The following is an 18,801-nucleotide window of genomic DNA, read 5'->3' as shown; positions in this document are numbered from 1 at the left end:
TTGGGCTTTTGGTTTTGGATTCATGCTGCTTTCACCTGTGCGGCACCTTTTGATGCTTCTTCTTTTAGTGTGATTAAAGTTACCTTTGTTTCACTACCTGTCTGTCTGCCTTCTTTGAGTCCTGCACTGGTACAAAATTGTGGTTTTAGACATAGACATAGACTTTATTAACCCCACACTGGGGAAATTCACATGTTACAGCAGTACAAAGGTCGGGAAGACAATGTGAATTGGAGATATATTAGAAAATAAAATAGAAGAATAAATAAATAAGAAAAAATATTGTACAAGTAAAAAAAAAAAAAAACTACATAAAAGTAATTCATAAGTGGTTGGTAAATACAGTAAAATACACTGTGAGATTTTTTCATATGCACATAAAGAGCAGTGGGAGTGATTATAGATTCACATATATTTTAGCAGGTATCTATTGTGCGTGTGTTTTGCCCAGCCTGACTGCTGTCGGGATGAAGGACCTGGATTAGTCCTCCATCCTACAACATGGCTGGAACAGTCTACTGCTAAAGGAGCTGCTCAGGGGATATGAGGTATTGTCCATAATGGACGTTAGCTTGGATAACATCCTCCACTCATCCTATTTTCTGTTTTTCAGACCACTCTCTGTAAACCCTAGAGAAGGACATGTGGGAAAATCCCAGCTGATCAGCAACTTTTGAGCAGACTGGTATGTCTGCCATCAACAACCATGCCACGTTCAAAGTCACTGAAATCCCCTTTCTCCCCCATTTTGATGCTCAGTTTGAAATTCAGCAGGTCATCTCGATTATGTCTACATGATTAAATGCACTGAATTGTTGCTGCAATCTAATTGGCTGATTAGACATTTGCATTAATGAGCAGTTGAACAGGTGTATCCAAGAAAGTGGCCAGTGAATGTATACCATGTCCCAAAAAGATGATTCTGTTTATCTGGATGTAACGTTTTCAGTGGGTGAAACATTTCGCCATTCATCCAGACTTCTTCAGTCTTAGCTGACTGCAAGTTTCCGCAACCTTATAAACAGTACATTTGCACAATGACTGAAACTAGCACCACTGGCAAACAATGAGCTGTGAGGTCAGTTTCTGGATCATTTATATGGAGATTGTCACGACCATTGATCAGTGACCATTGACCAATGATCAGAAGATAGGTACACTGTAGTCATAAAGGGAGGGACATGGTCAGCAACAACGCTCAAGCAGACCATGGCATTTAAATAATACTAAGTTGGTACTAAGGGGCTTAAAGATCAATGACCATTGATCAATGGCCATGAGTACCATTCACAGAGAGTTAGGGAATGTCTGCAGTTACAGGATTGTAAGATGGTAAAAGATGTACCCTTAGGCCCCCTCCTCAATTCAGAGATGGTCTTTCCCTTTTCACATAAAAGGCCAGAATGGGTACATCCTCATCATTGAAAGAGTGTCAACTGGCCTGTTGGTCTGAATAGACTGTGGAGTCCTGGCCTGAAGAAGTAGCTCTTCTGCGTGCTGCCATCCACTTTGCCAGATGTTATTTGGTTTCCCTAATGTGTAAATCATGGCAATCCTGGCAATTAACAGCATACACTATATTACTCTCTTTGGACAAATTTTTGGTGCAGTGTTTTTTGGGGTTTTCAAGCCACAGAGATGCAGTGTTTAGAGAAAATAAGTCTCAACTGTCCCGATGCTCCTGACACATAAAGGATCACTAAGGGTTTTCGCTTAGGCAGCAGTTGCTCTTCTCTCTTACATCGCCTGGAGCTTTGACAAATGTCCAGCTGGGATAACCATACTTGCTCAGGGCCTTCTTGATATGATGTTCTTCTGCTTTTCTGGCCATTTTGTCTGTGGGGATGGTGTTTGCTCTGTGTTGAAGCATCCTAATCACACCCAGTTTGTGCTCCAGTGGATGATGACAGTCAAACATTAAATACTGATCCATGTGCGTTGGTTTACTGTACACATCAACTTTCAAATGTCCCCCATTAATGATGGAAATCTCAGTCTAAGAAGGCTAACTTGTCATTTTTCACCAGGGAGGATAAGAAAAAAATGACAAAACCTCTAGGGTAACAATAACAACACAGCACTGCTTTCTGAGCTCAATCTGGTTGGACTTTGCTTTTGATTTCAACCAAATTTTCAAATTCATTCAAAAGTGAAAAGTAGAAATGAATCTTTTCAGGAATAATAATCTAACCATCAATCCTCTGACATATAAACACCAATTTATGCTATTTATATATGCATTATCTATATCTATATGTAAATTGTGTTCATCGAGGGGTTATTTCTCATTGTCTGATGTCTGTTGGGTTGTCTGATCAGTATCCAGAGATGCTGTAAAGAAAGCTTTTCATTTCTCACTTTTTAACCAGAATGTAATGTGCCCTGCATAATGAAACACCATCTCGCAGTCTGTGAATGCACAGGTAGTTAGCTAAAATGTTTACCTTTGAACTTTCCACTCTCGAGCAGCGCTCCTGATTCGTCCAAAGAGAAAAACTCCTCAATAGAGACAAAGTTGTAGTCTACCCCTGAGATTTCCCCCTCTCTGGGCTGTCTGGTTGTACCTAGGAGAGAAGAAAAAACCCCTAAGTTATTATGTCATACATCAGCGTCACAGGGCTCAATACACCATCAGTTCTGACATGGATGATGTATCAGTTAATCAAGACCCTTTCCTCTCGTCAGGGGTCATCAATCTGAGTTCAGTGTTGAAAAAAAAAAAAGCAAATCAGCAGGTTATAAATAGCCTAGGATTACATAAGTACATAAGTTTGACAAAATAGATGAAATATGAAACAAACCTATCGCTCTATAGAAGATTAATTTTACTGGTTAATTCAGAGCAATGTCAAAAATTGTCTAAAATGTAGAAATGGAGAGAAACTACAACATGCATTGATAATTACAACCAGACGGACATTTGCAGATTGCAAATCAATGCAAATTTGCATTGATGCAGCTCTGCACCAAAATGTAACACCGCTTCTAATTCACCACTAAGTTTCATGAAATTTGGCAGGGTGGATTTCTCTTGTTAGGAAACAAATACACAAACAACTCTAAGCCCCAACCTGTGCGCTGGCTCTCTCCTTGGCAGAGAAATAACCAAGTCGGCTATTCTTTTTTTTTTAATAAAAGGATTTCCATCTTGTTGTAAAAGCAGCCCATGGTGAACATAGCGTCCACAAACCTAACTTTACCCTTCGGTATGAAAAGCACAATGATGACAAAAGGCCTCTTTATTATAAACAGATCAATAAGAACCGAATTAAACATTAATGAGGCACTGAGAAAGTCTTAAAGCCGCTCTATCACCATTGTGAAGATGGAGCACTCAGATGATCAATGGTCTGTCATCATAATTGATTCACATTGACCTTGGCCTGGAAGAGAACGGTGAGTCCAAGCCATGGCAGCAAAAGCATCCTGCGTCGTTCTGGGATCACTGAGGTAACGTTCTGTGCGTGCTGTATTTTAACCCCAATGCCAAATCTCCAACCAATTAAACACAAGTACAGACATGTGAAAAATATCACACAACAAAATTATCTTTCGCAAATCCAGAGGAGTAATTTTAATTTGCAAATTGAACACTGTGGCACCCATACTGACCTTGAAACAAGTAATTCATTTCCCAAGACAAAAAAAAAACCCAAACAAAAAAAATCCCCCACCAAAGCCAAACTAAGGACGAATCTCTGTCCTTCTCCTAGAGGACCATATATGATGTCTGTGGATCCAGTAGGAGGGAGTCATACCCAGCTACCCTATAAAACCCGTGATTAATGCACTGCTGTCCTGGGAGCAGCTCTCGCAGCCACAATGACACATACAGGACTTTATGCACACAAGTGCACACAAAGCCCCACAATGAGCCCTCACACACACTGCAGCCAATTCACCCATGTAGTCACAGAGGCACCACACATTAGAGAGCATGAGGAATCTCCATCAGCCTGACCTGCTCTTTCTGAAGCGTAAAATGTATCTAAAAGTAACCTATGATGCTCCTCATTATTTACTGTCATATACTATACTAGCAGGCTCTCATATCAAACATGGTCCAAGTATGTATAAGAAATCCTGGGCTTCAGACTGCTCTAAGCACTTGGCTTTAGACATATTGAAGGTTAATAATTTTAATTTGGTCATCTGACATTAAAACATCAGCCCCACCCATCCATCTTCTGTTTCCAGGGGCAACCAATCAGAAGAAAGCCTGCCTCAAAGGCAGGGGGGCTTAAAGGCAGGGGAGCTAATCAAGACAAGGGATGAAATGAGAGGCTGAACCAAAGCACAGCATCTCATGAAAACTGATTTTTCTTTTAACTGTGCATGCAAAGCTGCTGTAATAATATAGTACAAAAACAATAATATCAAGAACAGGTCAACTGTAGCATAAAGGCTACTGGCAAACAGAGACAGTCAATGTAGCTCGTACTGAAAACATCACCTACCTCACTGCTATAGTTATTATTAAACTCAGCTTAAGTCATAAGTCAACTCGAGAGTTAGCTTGGTAGGATGTGAGCTCAGGTTAAGCCTGAGAGAGAAAACAAATCAGGAGGTTTGCCGACAAAAAAGCAAAAACAACATTTAAATGGGATTTATTTTTAAACCGCCCCACAGAGCTGACAAATCTGTGTTACTGATCTTCTCTTCTGAAGCCACAATCACAAAGGACCACAATTACCCAGAGTCAAAAGTCAAACTTCAGCCACAAATTACCTACTATACTTTGTCAGCAACTGACGTTCCAAGATAATATTAGTCCAGTGTGAATCAGCATCACTGTGATTTGGATTTGTTTTTTACATTCCCTACACCTTTTCTTTTTCATCTTTCCTACAAGCTGGTTTACAAGCAGACTAGCTAAAGCAGCTTGTTTCGAACTGAGGATGAACTGAGGGGCTGCACCAAAGACAAGTATAAGATGAATATAAGGATTATTTCAAACTGTGAGCCATGCAAAGCTACTGTCATGTAGTGCAAAAATGAGAATATGGAGTTGGAAATTGGCACAATAGGTCCCCTTTAATGCACAGTATATGCTCAAATCACTCACAAACTCTGATGCACTTCTTTAATATTATATCGGTTTGGTTTCATGCCTGTTGGGCTAACCTCTTTTTTTGTGTTATACTTCCACATGTTGAGATTTCCAGTATGTGTCTTACTGTCTACGATGGCTTGAGATGGACATTTTCTCCAGTGAAGTCTGACGCTCCAGTCCCAGCTTATTAGGAAACTGTCGACCACGTTTAAAGTGGATGAGAAGGGCTGATGTGATACATTATCTGTATCAGATCAGGGTGGGGTCTTGCACCTTTGGTTTCCAAAAATGGCAACAGAAAAAAAAAACTATTCTTAGATGCTTTTCTTTTTAAGAAAATTAGCAGTTTCTTTTTCTAATTAAAGATTTGATTGCAAATCTCCTGATGGCATCTGACATGTCTATGATTCTTCTCCTCCCCTCAGGACACACAGCATCGCTCCAGCTGATATGGTGAGAGTCACAGATTCATTATCTATGCACCCTCCTCGGAGACATATATGACATGTCAGCGGGGAGACAGGATGGATTATTGACATCTTCTTTCCCGCCTGTCCCCGTAGAAGCGGCGCTCTGATCCTCGGGGGACGGGGCGAGGGAGGGATTGAAGAGGTAATTACACAGAACTCTGTATCAACACCCAGAGAGAGCTGTCTGTCAAGATCACTGCACACAAATAGCCAACAATAAATCCTACAGTTGAAAAGGGCACAGAGAGTCTGGGTGACATGCTGGAGCAAGCATATTAGAATAACTAAATGATGATGTTTCTTATCTCTGACTCACTCAGAAGACAATTATAAAAGTCTTTTATGGAGGAGAAAGAGAAACAGCCAGCCTTGATACCGTGACATTGGTTCTGAATCATCCAAGGGCACATGTACAAATGCGATTATAGAAATATGGATGGGAAAGTTGAGGAGGGTCATGTAAATTCTGCAAAGCATGAATACAGAACAAAATAACGGGAATGAAAAGACAAAAAAGAACAATCTGTATAAAAGAACAGAACACAGGGTGCAGGATTGTTTATTGAGCATGTACCTGTTCTCCAAAGCTACACAGTGATCATCCTCTCTGTACACACAGGGCTATTAGACCGCCGCCGTCCCCTCCTCCACTTTGGCACTGATAGACATTTGCTTTTAATTTAATTCCACCTCAGAATTATTGATACAGTAGCCTGCATTTACTTAGTTCTGCAATTCATTTCCATTTTTATGCACTGTCCTCTTGACTGAGCCTTTGTAATGTTATTTCTTACATCAGTGCCAGCTTGAATATCAGAGAACATTGTCTCATCAAAAGGGTTTAAGGACTGAAATAGCTCATTGGTACTGAGCACAGTTTCCAGAGAAGAACTATCTACACGTAAAAAAGCGAATCAAAACTGAGGCCTTCTCGTACCATCATTGGTTCCCTACGGCAAACACGTTTTTAAAACCTGAACTGAGGCTAATTACTCATTGTATTAGGTAATTCAAGGAGGTGTTGGAGGGAGCAGGAGGAGCACACACATGATCCTGAAGGGGGCCACAATGAGCCACTGATGAAAACTCTTCAGCTTTAAGTTCCTGTTAAACACAGCTGCCTACTTGTACAAAAAACAACAAAAAGGAAGAAAATTCAGCTTCTATGTATCTACAAGTGATCAAATTTGAAATGTGATCGGTTCGGAGATGCTTGTGCTGCTATAAGCATGACACGAACAGCATCTTTGTGGTGTCATCTTCAGCAGGTCAGGGGATTGCACTTGCAGGGGCTGAGTCTGCTTTATTGTCACTCTTACTAAAATAAAGCACCCAGGGATGGAGGTAGTTTTCCAAGTTTGGATCCTCTGGACTGCCTCAAGTGATAAATCAATATCTAATCAATATGAATGTATAGGTATACATATATGAATCCTCTGTTTTTTCAAACCAACGTGTGAAATCGTCTAACAATCATTTATCTACTTTTGTATATAAAGATCCCCCCCTTATTCATACCATTCGCATTACAAAACAGCTTAAAGACTTAATGTTAATTTGGGCGATTCAGTCCCTGAGCAGCTGCTCGTGTAGATGCATGGCTAAGTAATGAGGAAGTGTGGCTAAAATTGCAATTACACTGTAACGACAATAAGCATGCGGTATCCTGAGAGATGCAGTTTAAACTCTTTTACACACTTCTCAACCGCTCCTTGTTCTGTCAGCGAGTGCGTCATGTGGTGCGGGGGCAGATTGTCCCACATGACCTACTTCGTGGACTAAAGGAGAGATTAGCAACAAAACTCCACACTGCTACGACAAGGTTAACAATACCGTCACACGAGGTGGGTTGTATATTTAACACTACCCCCTGAAAAAAAGAAGAAAAAAAAAGCCCCCCAGCAACAACAACAACAACAAAAAAAGATATTATTAAAGAAAGCCAGGAAAATACAACAAAACACAAAGCTTCTCTGATAAAACTCTACTCAGCTGTTATATCCTCTGGCTGTTTCCAGTGACGTCATATTACAGAGGATTAAGATAGCAACAGATGCGCTACAACTAGCTGCCTTTGGCTGCCATTGTGCTTGATTTTAGTCATAGGCATCAAAATGAAACGGCGTTTGCAGACCACAGGCTTGATTTTCAGGACATGATGCAAACACCAGGACAAAAGAAAAAACTTGTTAAGCATGAACAGAATTAGATTTCCCACCAAACAAACGGTCAAACAGCTTATGGATGTGGATTGTAAACATGAGACTACCACTCAGGAAAAGGCTCAGTGTTGTCACAATACAAATGGTTGCTGTTACAGTTCAGTCAGCTTTACCAAAAGCTGATTTAAAATATATTTATTTCTCATATGCCAAAGTTTAATATTTCATAAAAATCACCCCATATAAATAAACACTGACACAACAAAGTGGTCAAAACAATTCTGCTGGCTCAAATGCTAAATAAAACCATCATGTTTACATGGCAGGAACAATGAGACTGGTGTAAAAACAAAATATTAGCAACTAATAAAAGAGACATGCCCTTATAAATCAGTATTTTCATTCAATTCAGTACAATTTCATTGAAATGAACTGAATACAGTTCAGTGAAATAAAACTGAATTACACCTGGAGACAATACATTTGCTATTAGGGCATAGCACATGGTAGCATCAGGACAAAGGTGATGAAACTGCAGTAGACAAGATAAGATATACAAAGGCAAGATACATACAGAAATACTGGATATAAAGATAAGAAGTGAAACCCAGGAGAGGACTTACAAGGTACAGCACGGAGGTAGAGGTTCTCTCTGATGACCTGCTGAAGTTGGCTGTCCACTGATCCGGGTGTGAAGCACTTACTCAGATACAACCTGAGGTCCTTACACAATGTGGGGCCTGAGGGAAGGGCAAATAAAACAAGTTTGGCATAGAGATGAGGAAGGAGAGAGAAAGAGAAATAAATCAGCTCAGTAAGCATAAACAGTAAGATGATGCATGCTTAAATTTATCTAAAGCACTAATCTTTACTCCTGACAAGTTGGATTTAACACCAGTACTTTACAGCCTGCTGATGTCTCTATATCACTTCACAGTAGCTCCTGAGAATTAAACGTGCCTGTCCAAGTTCCTCATGCATATACCTACAACAGCCTACTGAGGTTAATTGTTCCAGACGCAACGGTAGAGGCTGTCACCAGAGGAGGCAGAGCCGATCAACACAGCGGGGCTTCGTTTCCTCTCTGATCTCTTAATATCGTCTCGCGTGCTTTACGGCCTTTGATGGCAGGCCGCGTGCTGTTATGGGTGGACTGAGCATGTCTCCTGTTTGTCACTCTGACAGACGACCATTCTGTCAGTGCTTCCCCTGAAGGCTGTCGCCGAGCCATCCACACTCCTGTCACCCTCTATCCATACTGGCTGTTACAGTGGTTCTGCCCAGGAGCAGGCAGAATTTACAGAGGGCTATTTAAAAAAAGGATCAGTGATATAACTTTATTAGTGGAGGCAGCATGTACATATGACTGGTCACATATGGCTGCTGCCTGTAAAGGGAAATGAATCTAGCCTGCCGCCCTTTGGGAGAAATGGCAGCTTTGTTCGTGATGTTACGAAACAGCTGCTATTTTCTAGTCTGCTGAAGAGCAAAATTCAAATCTGAACTGAATGAACTGACAATGTTTAAACATATGTCTGAAGCCAGGGATAACACCAATGCAAAGAAGATTTTCTGGAGCTTTGCTGTCATCAAAACCGGAGAATGAAATTTTAAAGTTGGGTATTTTTGATTTGTGTGGCATCACTGCTCTTTGTTTTCTCTCTCCAGCATTAATGCTTGCTTCCTCTCGGGACTCTAGCCTGATGTCAGTATTGTGAGGCAGGAGCAGAGGGAGTTGTAGTAGTAGGAGTAGCAGAGGAGGTGTGGTACAGAAACCCAGAGCATCAGATCATCCATCACTGTCCACACAACATGCAGTCAAGCTGCACAGAGAGGACCAGGCAGACTTCAGAAATGATAATGGATCTACCGGTAGCAGAGCGACCAGGAGCAAAGGTCCCCATTTACGCCCCTGTGGCCAAATCGGCCATCAATCTAGCGAGCAAGGCCATCGGGAGGTGCAGTCAGGTGACACTTTGGTGACATATCGTTCTGTCCGCAGCCGACAAAGACATCCGTTCCCCCAGCCTCCTGTTCTAAACATCAAGGCCCCACTACGAGTGACAGGCAACTCGATTGCCACACTCTTGTCATGTGTCATCAAACATTTTGAACTCCTACCCACATTTCATCGCCTCTGCGCCCATAATTTGCTCATCTATTTAAATGAGTTGCAGACTAATGTGTTGGCTGTTTTGGGTGCTGAGTCATACCTGGTGACACAGTTTTGATGCGGATAGGATGGGGGCAAGAGTTGAGGATACCACGAACATCTCCTAATGTCATCCCTAAAACTGGTGTTCCCCCAATCTCTAGGATGATGTCACCCACAGTGAGGCCACCACCCGGGGCTGAGGTGACAAAGGGAAACTCTCCATAATCTGCTCCTCCACCGATGGCGATCCCGAGCTCTCCTGACGAACCTTGCAGAGGGACAAAGTTGTCTAGCACCTTTGAACGCCAGTGCAGCTTCTTCACCGCCGACTTAGACATGGCAAATGAACTGTTGAGAAAAGGAAACGGGTGTTTAGAGAGCGAGGAGAAGGCGTCAGACAATAAAAAAAGGAGGGGGAAAAGTGTCGGTTACATAACAAGCAAGAGAAAGAACCTGTGACTTCATGTTATTTAACCTTTGTCAGTTTGCAGATGCCTACTGCCTGTGGAGTTGCTTTGTTTCACATCAGAGAGTCATGAATAATTCTGGCGTCACAGGTTAGGATGGCAGCTTGAAAGTCAAGAACAAGACAACATGGAAAATGTGTCTGTTTTATGCAAACATACAACAACACAACAGCCAAATGACTGTCCAGCCAAAAGACTGAGAGAAACTTTCCCTTATGTTCACTGTGCTCTTGGCTGACGTTTTGTTTATGTGTAAACAGGCAGCACGGCCATGAGTGCACAGCCACAGTCACATGGGAAGTCAGTGTGAGTTTGATGGAGGTATGAGAATCCATTTTCACATACTTGTCTTTATCCATACGTTTTCTAGACAATCAATAACCACGCCATTTATTTTCCCATGGATAGATTCTCCTGCGCTCTGCTAGGGTGATGTTTTGTCCACTAATGGCAGCTGGTTACAGTAAAGAAGAGAAATAATGAGGCAAGGCTGTACTGAAATACAGTTTTTGGTTGTTTTTTTGTGTTAAAACACATTTCCTGGAGAGCAGCTGTGTGTTGGGGTGGGGTGGGAGGGTGCAGGAGGATGTAGCTGGCACGGTGAAGATTTGTTTGAGCCGTCCCTGATGTGACAGCTGCACTGCCAGAGAACAGACAATGTTCCTCTGACATTATCAGAGCAGCGTTGTCACCTTAACACACGGTAAGACGGAGCCACACAAGGCACTATATCACAATCAAAAAGACAAACACAACATGTGGAATAAAAGCTTTAGAAGTGCTGGCAGGCAGATTTAATTTCCTTTGGGCAGCGTTTGGCAGGCTTTTGCCCTCAGTTTCCAGTCTTTATGCTATGTTAAGCTACCTACCCCCCCGGCTCAGGCTTCATAATTACCATAGCAACATGGTGGTGATATCAATCTTCTCATCAAACACCATTAAGCATATTTCTTACTTACTTTGGAACACCTCCACTAAGTCAGTTTTGCTTAAATACAATATCCCAAATGGATACTACTGATTTCCACTTCCAGTGTGGCCAGGAAATAAGCCATTACACTTCACTTCACCAAGATGCAATCCTCTTAAAAGGCTGTGGTGACCCCTGGCTAGGCAGGGTTAACATGCACAGCACCAGCCCAAGAGCTAGTAGGGAGGCCCTAGGGTCCTCTGACCCAACAGACCTAATAAGTCTGCTTCAAAGAGTGAGAGAAGGACAGGATATTTCTAATCCTTTCCAGCTGACTGGCAAATCGACTTGCAGATCTGACAGAGATCCTCTTCCATCCTCTGCTGCTGCTCAGTTAAAGAAGGGAGGTCCCTGGTGTGGTTATTTTTCCTTACGTAGAAAAACGGTCGAATGAGAATAAGATTGAATTATAAAAAACAGAACCATGAAACCCAGAAATACAGATGGGTTGTTTGTGTTTTTGCAGTGCACTCAGTGAGTAATAGGAGAGGAGAGAAAAAGGGAAAACCAGAGGTCAGATGGAGATCGAGAGGCGCCACACTGCCTGAGGGTTGGCGTAGGACTCACTTATTTGACCTTGCAGGACTTCAGCTCAGGCGACATGAGTCAAAACTAGAGAAATAGTTGAACCCCAAAACACACAATTCTTTCTAGAACAACAGCCTGTCACTGTTGTTCAAGCACACTTGAATTAAACACAATCAAACAAGTAGCGCTGTTTACTCCGGCATATTTCAGCCTGAAATTATGCTTATCGCTTCAGTCTTGCCAAACAGTGCCCCCAGTCCCTCTCTCTACCCCACTGTGAAACCTTCTGCAGCTACACTGTCGACCTGCTTCTCCGAAGTCAGCCAGCCATCCGCCCACACAGAAAACACAGCAATACAGCGTGCATTAAGGGTGGCGTGAGGCCAGAATACAAACAAAAGCAACTTTTTCCATTTAATCATATTGTACACAACATCTGCATCGGCCCTGAATAATAAGTCTATAAGCCGTTGGTCTTTTCATGCTTTATCTAAAGATTTCTGGGAACTTCTCAACAGTAAAGATTAAAAAGCTTAGAATAAAACCACTGATAGGTCTAGAGCATTATTCTGTTGGAACTACACAGTTGCATTGTGTTTCTGCCTAACGTGTGTTGCCTGAGATGTAGTTGTTGTCTTGACCTCCTGCGTCTGATGGGGGTTTAATGAGCCACAGCCTGTCAGGTTGTTGAAGCCTGACTCGTCCCGCTGCAGACACACACTCTGACACTCTCTCTCTCCCTGCTGTTGGTGTTGACACTACAAACTGGCCCTGCACGCTCATCTTACCATGTTCATTAAAAACACATTGTCATCAAGGCTGGGGAGGAGCAAGGGCTACTGACTCTACACAGTGATCTTATCATGTTAGATTTAATAGATTACTAAGAAATCATTTGTTTGCATTTAATATAATTTTGAATGTGGTGATCTTACCTGTATCTGACCATAACTGTATAAATCAATTACTCCACATAGCTGAAAATTAAGCTAATACAGGAGTGGCATGAATTGCAATTCCTCGAATGGCAAGTTTTTAGAAACTGAAAGAAGAAGAAAGAACCAATCTGCATGGACTTCCATGTTAAAATAAACTATAGAGCAGAAATTTCATTTTGTCTCCATAGCTTATTTCCACCTTCATGTCAACTGTAATGACTGATTTCTTTCTTTTTTTAATTACTGACTTATTTAAACTGTGTTAAGTGATAAGGTTTAAAGCCACAGCTGGATGTTAACTAGGCTGCTAGCAGTCCAATAATGGTCTCCCAAAGACTGTATATAAAAGATGAATGTAGTTGCTGGGCCTAAATGTGAAGCCTGTGTGGAAGTTTTTTAAACCTGGATTATCTCTAATGACCACTAGTTGCACAAAGAAGTCTGCATGCATAGACTCCTATGGAAAAATAGCCCTCAGCTCAGTAAGCACTTTCCTAATGAGTTTGGCATAGTACGCTATGATGCTCATTTTGATGGATTTGATCGGCAAATGACCACTATATGAGCATGCAGTGGCAAAATGGGACTTTACAAACCAATAGATGTTATCACTGTGACTTCGTCCATGTTTAAAATAGTCTGCAGTGCCACCTCAGCAACATCCAGGAAGTTGTTTCTCCAGTTTTAGTGTGTTAAATTCTAGCAGTTTATATGTATGTTGTTTAGCATTAATTAACAGATAGCAGTAGCCAAGCATTAACCAGTAACTTAGCATTCCACTTTCTGATTCACATATATTTATTTTTGGTTCCAAAAATCCAAGATGGCAATGACCATAATGCTACAAAATAGGCTTCAAGAGGAGAACACAACCCAAAAGGTGATATGGCCTATAGCCTATTGTATGAAAACATGAATGAATTTTCTGAAATAATAATTAGATTTTCTGTCGTATGAAATTTCCTTTGATCAAAATCACAATACGTGACTGCTTGAACTGATTATGATTAAGATGAAAATGATGAGCTCTCAATCATCCTCTCATGCTGATTCAAAACAAGCCTAAAAATATGCAGCTATGCTAGAAGCAATGTGACTGTGTTTTAAGCTAAACTCAGCCACATGTTCCCAATAAGAATGGCAACATGCTGAGAGATAAAAGCTGTAGTTTCTACCTTGTTCTTTATCTTATCAACCATCTTATCAAATAAAGAGCAGTAAAAGGGATCCCAGCAGTTTTGCAAGGATTTGGGCCCAAACCATAAACACAGGACTAATTGAAATATTAGTTTTAAGTTGTCAACAAATGAAAAGTGAATCACTAAAGTCTAAGGAGCTCGGAAAGAGAGTGACTGGACTTCATTAAGTTGCTTGAATGAAAGTTAAAGAAGTCCAGCCGTTTTCTTTCCAAGCTCCTTAGACTACCATGAGCTGGATGACTGAGAACCTGCACAAGCACGTCAGACATGTATCGCTAAAGTTGTAAGACTAACGAAGCTCATCCCGTGGAAACATAAATCTGTGTACTTAATGCCAAATCTATCAAGAGGTACACCATAAGGACACAGGAACCAAGTTACCTTCACATTACACCTACTGGAGCTGCTTGGACATGGAAACCTATGCTATGAAGATCCCAGTGTGCAGTTTTTGTGCTGATGTTAATGTCAGAGGAAGTTTGGAATTCTATGATGTCAAAGGTCTGCTACTTCAAGACTCACGCTTCGACTTTGCAATTACACCACTTAGTAACTCATGGACTATCTATGAGGAAACAAATTTCACAAACTGGTTGCAGCGGCGACATTCTTTAAAATAATCATTGACAAAATTTTGTGAAGGCAGACTGCATGGCTAGGTGTTTGATTTTGATTTGTACTTGATTTTATACATTTTATTTTTATACAATGGAACTAAAAACACCTGAATTCAAAGATTAAGAGGTGTGGTCCAATACTTTTGTCAATATAGTATCTTTCCACTATGAAACACATCAAATAGTGACATGGAAGACAGTAGGATTCATCCACTGGGGGCTATAATTGCCTGTACATAATTTAATAGCAATTCATTACACAGTTATGAGCTTAATATGGACCAAAGTAATTGCCCCACTAGCACTGCTATAAGTAAAGCCATTCTTAGAGCATGAATTACATAGACTGAACAATATGCAGGGTCACGGATATCTAAGCCTATAAAAAGAATGCTCTATAGAGATTTCTGACCTTTAGGTCAGAAAAGAGCTGACCAATACATATCCTGTTTCACTGACTTCCTCTGCACCAGTGAGGATCTCTATAGTTTGCAACCTCTGCCTTTCAGTGTAATTTCAACCCCCACAGTGATCTGTCAGGGGCAAAACACACAACTCCTTGATTTAGTCTATTCTTAGTGCCCATTTTTTTCTCATCATATCTGTTTATTCAGAAACTACAGTGCATGTGCTGGAGGCTATGAGTCAGTGTATAACACAAACAGCTGTGCCACACAGAGATTTCTGTATGAAAAAGTCTTTTTGCCCTGAACTACATGAGCACTCATTATCCACAGAACATTCGTCGTTCTTAGCTAATTAACCACAATAGTTATTTTTCCAATAAAAGGAAGTCAAAGTGCACTTCAAGCCTCATCACAATATAATAATACCTTCTGAAACAGCAGTACAAAAAGCTACATTTATAGGCAACAAAATCCTTTACAGTGATTAGTCTAAAAGGCCATTTTACCCCTGGCAGTTCATAGTCATGACCAGAATATTTTTATTACAGGACAAATTAACTTAGCGGTTATTTCAGGTCGGATCTCGAGGGTGTTAATTTATTAAAGTTACAGAGATGAGTTTTGCCATGGAGCTCAATAATTCAAAGTCAACTTGAAGCAACGAAGCAAGGACAAGAGGGAATAGCACTTGACATTGGGCCGGACGATGTCTTGAAAGACCTTCAAGAAGAAAAAACCCCCCACAGGTGTAAGCAAAACACGTCAGTTAAGCCGAGTGAATAATTGAATTGCTTGGTAAAAAGTGTCTCTGGTGAGGCTAGCAAAACAAGAACATCTTGTCGTGACAGATTTATCCAGCAGGGCGAAGCCAGGGTGCACAGACTTCCATTCAAAACAGCACTTAAAACAGTTTTATTGACCACACAGCTGTTAGCAATGAATTTAACCTTCGTTTTGACACCTCAACACCTATTCTCAAAGTCTGCCTGTATCGATAATAGAGGTCCAGCTTTATGGGGAAAGCAGCGGCTGTCAGCTCTCGTGATTCTCCGCATGTTCCTGATGTCTATCTAGATGCCGGCCCTCATCCCCATCAAAGCCGTCTCTCAGCTCGTAGATCACTCTCTGACATAATCGGCTTTGACAAAAGCAGAGTTTGTTCAACTTCTTCCAAAGATGAGAAACTTTTAACGCAATCAGCGTTTTGCCTCTGAGTTGTTGCTCTAATCAAACGCTGCTCTCCCCAGTTTAATCATCTCATTTTAAATCTTCGCGTCATTAATTGTTGTCCTGCTGCTTCACGAAGCAGCAGAACTAGTATGTGCTCATAAAAGCTTCTTGGTTGCTTTGACTTGGTGGAGTCACGCTTGCTCTGCTGTCCACATTTTGTTGCAGCTCTAAATGGAGCCTCCGGTAATGAAATTAGCCCGGGCAATTAGCTCAGCTACAATGCTCTTTGAATTTATGTAAGCTTATTTTGTATTTCATGCATGCTCACTGAAATGCAAGGCGACGAACAGTTGTCTTTCCTAAATGTAAATTGTGGTGGATATTGATGAACTGACTTTGTGTTTTGTCAGCTAGAATGTGACCAGCATGCCTAAGCGCTCCATTTGTTGGTCTCTCTGCAAATGCTGGCAATGAATAAACAAAACAACAAAACAACAAGAGAGGGTTTGTTTGTTTTTATACAACTCTGCATAAGCCAGTCAGCATGACTGTGCATTACATAATAATTACTGACCAACAACACTATTGCTGCACATCAAACCTTTGAAACGGCAATAATAAATGTCCACTGACATTCATGACACTACGTGACACCAAAGCAGAAACAGTGTTTTTACTATTGCTGATTAGATCATCCTAAGAAGGTACAGTAAACAGATGAAAAAGGAAAAAAGTCAAATAATTTTTGATTCATGTTTCAAAAGTGTTAGGATTTCCTGCTAATTTATTTCTCATCACTTTAAAGTGAATTAAATGTTACATTAATTATTTTCATATCAATTTAATCTCCTGCTTATTTTTCCAATGATTGCATCAACTTCTAAATCTGTAAAATGTAAAAACAACAACAAAGGCCCAGCGTGATGTCTTTAAAAGGCCTAAACCAAAAGATATTTCAGTCAGACGGCAGCTCTAGTTAGTGTTCAACATCCAAGCTCCAAGCTCAACACTTCCTAATACACTCACTGCCACTTTATTAGGTATACTTGTAGTATCAAATGAATGAATTAGCTGATCACAAGGCACCAACTGAATGCACTTAGGCAGACTTAATAATGTTATGAAGTTCAAACTGAGCATCAGAGTGAGGAAGATTTAAAGGACTTAAAAGTGGTGTGTTTGTTGCCAGATGGGCTGGTCTGAGTATTTCAGCAATTGCTGATCTACTGGGATTTTTTCCACACATCCATTTCTGGGATTTTTGAAAAAGAGAAAATATCAAGTAAGCAGCAATTCTCTGGGTGAAAATGCCTTGTTTATGTCAGAGGTTAGAGGACAATGGCCAGACTGCCCCAAGCTGATAGGCAACAGTAACCACTCAGTAAAACCAAGGTATGCAGAAGACATCGCTGAACACACGTCAAACTGTGAAGCAGATGGGCTAAAGGGGCACTAGACCACATCGGGCGCAACTCCTGCGAGCCACGAGGTGGAAACTAAGACTACAGTTCATATGGGCTCACAGAAAATTGTACAAAAAAAGATTGTGCAAATGTTGCCAGATCTGATGAGGCTCACTTTATGCTGTGACATTCAGATGATGGGGTAAAGATTTGTTATAAACAGCATGAAAGCAGTTTTTCAGGATTTTGGTTGTAGAATATTGTAAGAGATTATCTTTTGGCAGACTCTGGGCCCTTAGTACCAGTTGAGCATCATTTAAATGCCACAGCCCACCTGAGTACTAATACTGGACATGTTCATCCCGTTATGGAGACAGTGCCTTCTGACAGCTGCTTCCAGTAGGATAACAAGTCACGTGTCATAAATCTCAGATCATCTCTGATTTCTTGAACATGACAATGAATCCCCTTTACTCAAATGGCGTCCACAGTCACCAGATCTCAATCCAATAGACCACCTTTGGGATGTGGTGAAATGGGAGATTACAGTATAATCATGGATGTGCAGCTGACAAATCTGTAGCAACTGTGTGATGCTATCATGTCAATAAGAGCCAAAATCTCTGAGGAATGTTTCCAGCATTCCTCATCCTGAAGACTACAGGTTAGAGAGTTAATTAGCAGGTTAAAAGGAAACGGTTATCAGAATACAAAGAACACAGCCATGATTGTCCATGTGTTTTAGATTTATTTTACTTTATATCTAAAGTATTTTAACTAAACGAGTGATTGAGACATTGACTGATTAGTTCTGAAGAGATAAAATAAGGTTAGACTAAATAACGAGCTTAAAAATATACACATTCTACTCAGAAGAAGAACAAAATTAACTCACCTAAGCTGCCGTCACATATGGGGGTGAAAAGAGTGAGTGCAGTCCTTATATAATGTGAGCAGGTGAATTCAGTTGAGCAACAAAGGAACACAGGAGCCAATCAGTAGTGAGGAAACCAGGACAGGAAGTGAGGTAAGGGAGGTGAGGTGTGGATGAGTGAGGAAAAGAGCAAATGAAGTAAGACTCTTTGCTACAGGTGGATTCTGGAGTCAAAACAGTAGCACTGGTGTTAAAGGAAGACGTTTGTAGCTATGCATTACTACTGTATACAAAAGGGTGACAAATAAAACCCAATATAATGTGTGAGGTATGAGGTATTTGGCCTTCAAGCAGCACCAGAACAGCTTTAGAACTCGCTCGATTGATT

At 40.9% G+C, this 18,801-nt stretch overlaps 1 protein-coding gene across 3 annotated transcripts in view; it reads right to left on the bottom strand.

Moving 5' to 3' along the window:
* Positions 1-18,801, bottom strand: part of magixb (MAGI family member, X-linked b) — a 48,505-nt gene that overhangs the window by 24,260 nt on the left and 5,444 nt on the right. For all 3 annotated transcript variants that reach the window (XM_005448510.4, XM_025901643.1, XM_005448509.4), the window contains exons 2-4: positions 9,899-10,188; positions 8,309-8,425; positions 2,445-2,564 (exon numbers count right to left, since the gene is read on the bottom strand). In XM_005448510.4, the coding sequence (XP_005448567.1) occupies positions 2,445-2,564; positions 8,309-8,425; positions 9,899-10,178 (517 nt within the window). In that variant the 5' untranslated portion in view covers positions 10,179-10,188. The remainder of the gene's footprint in view (positions 1-2,444; positions 2,565-8,308; positions 8,426-9,898; positions 10,189-18,801) is intronic.

Source organism: Oreochromis niloticus, linkage group LG20 (genome assembly GCF_001858045.2).
Source record: "Oreochromis niloticus isolate F11D_XX linkage group LG20, O_niloticus_UMD_NMBU, whole genome shotgun sequence".
In the NCBI taxonomy this organism is placed as follows: Eukaryota; Metazoa; Chordata; class Actinopteri; order Cichliformes; family Cichlidae; genus Oreochromis; species Oreochromis niloticus.
This window is presented reverse-complemented; position numbering and strand designations above follow the sequence as displayed.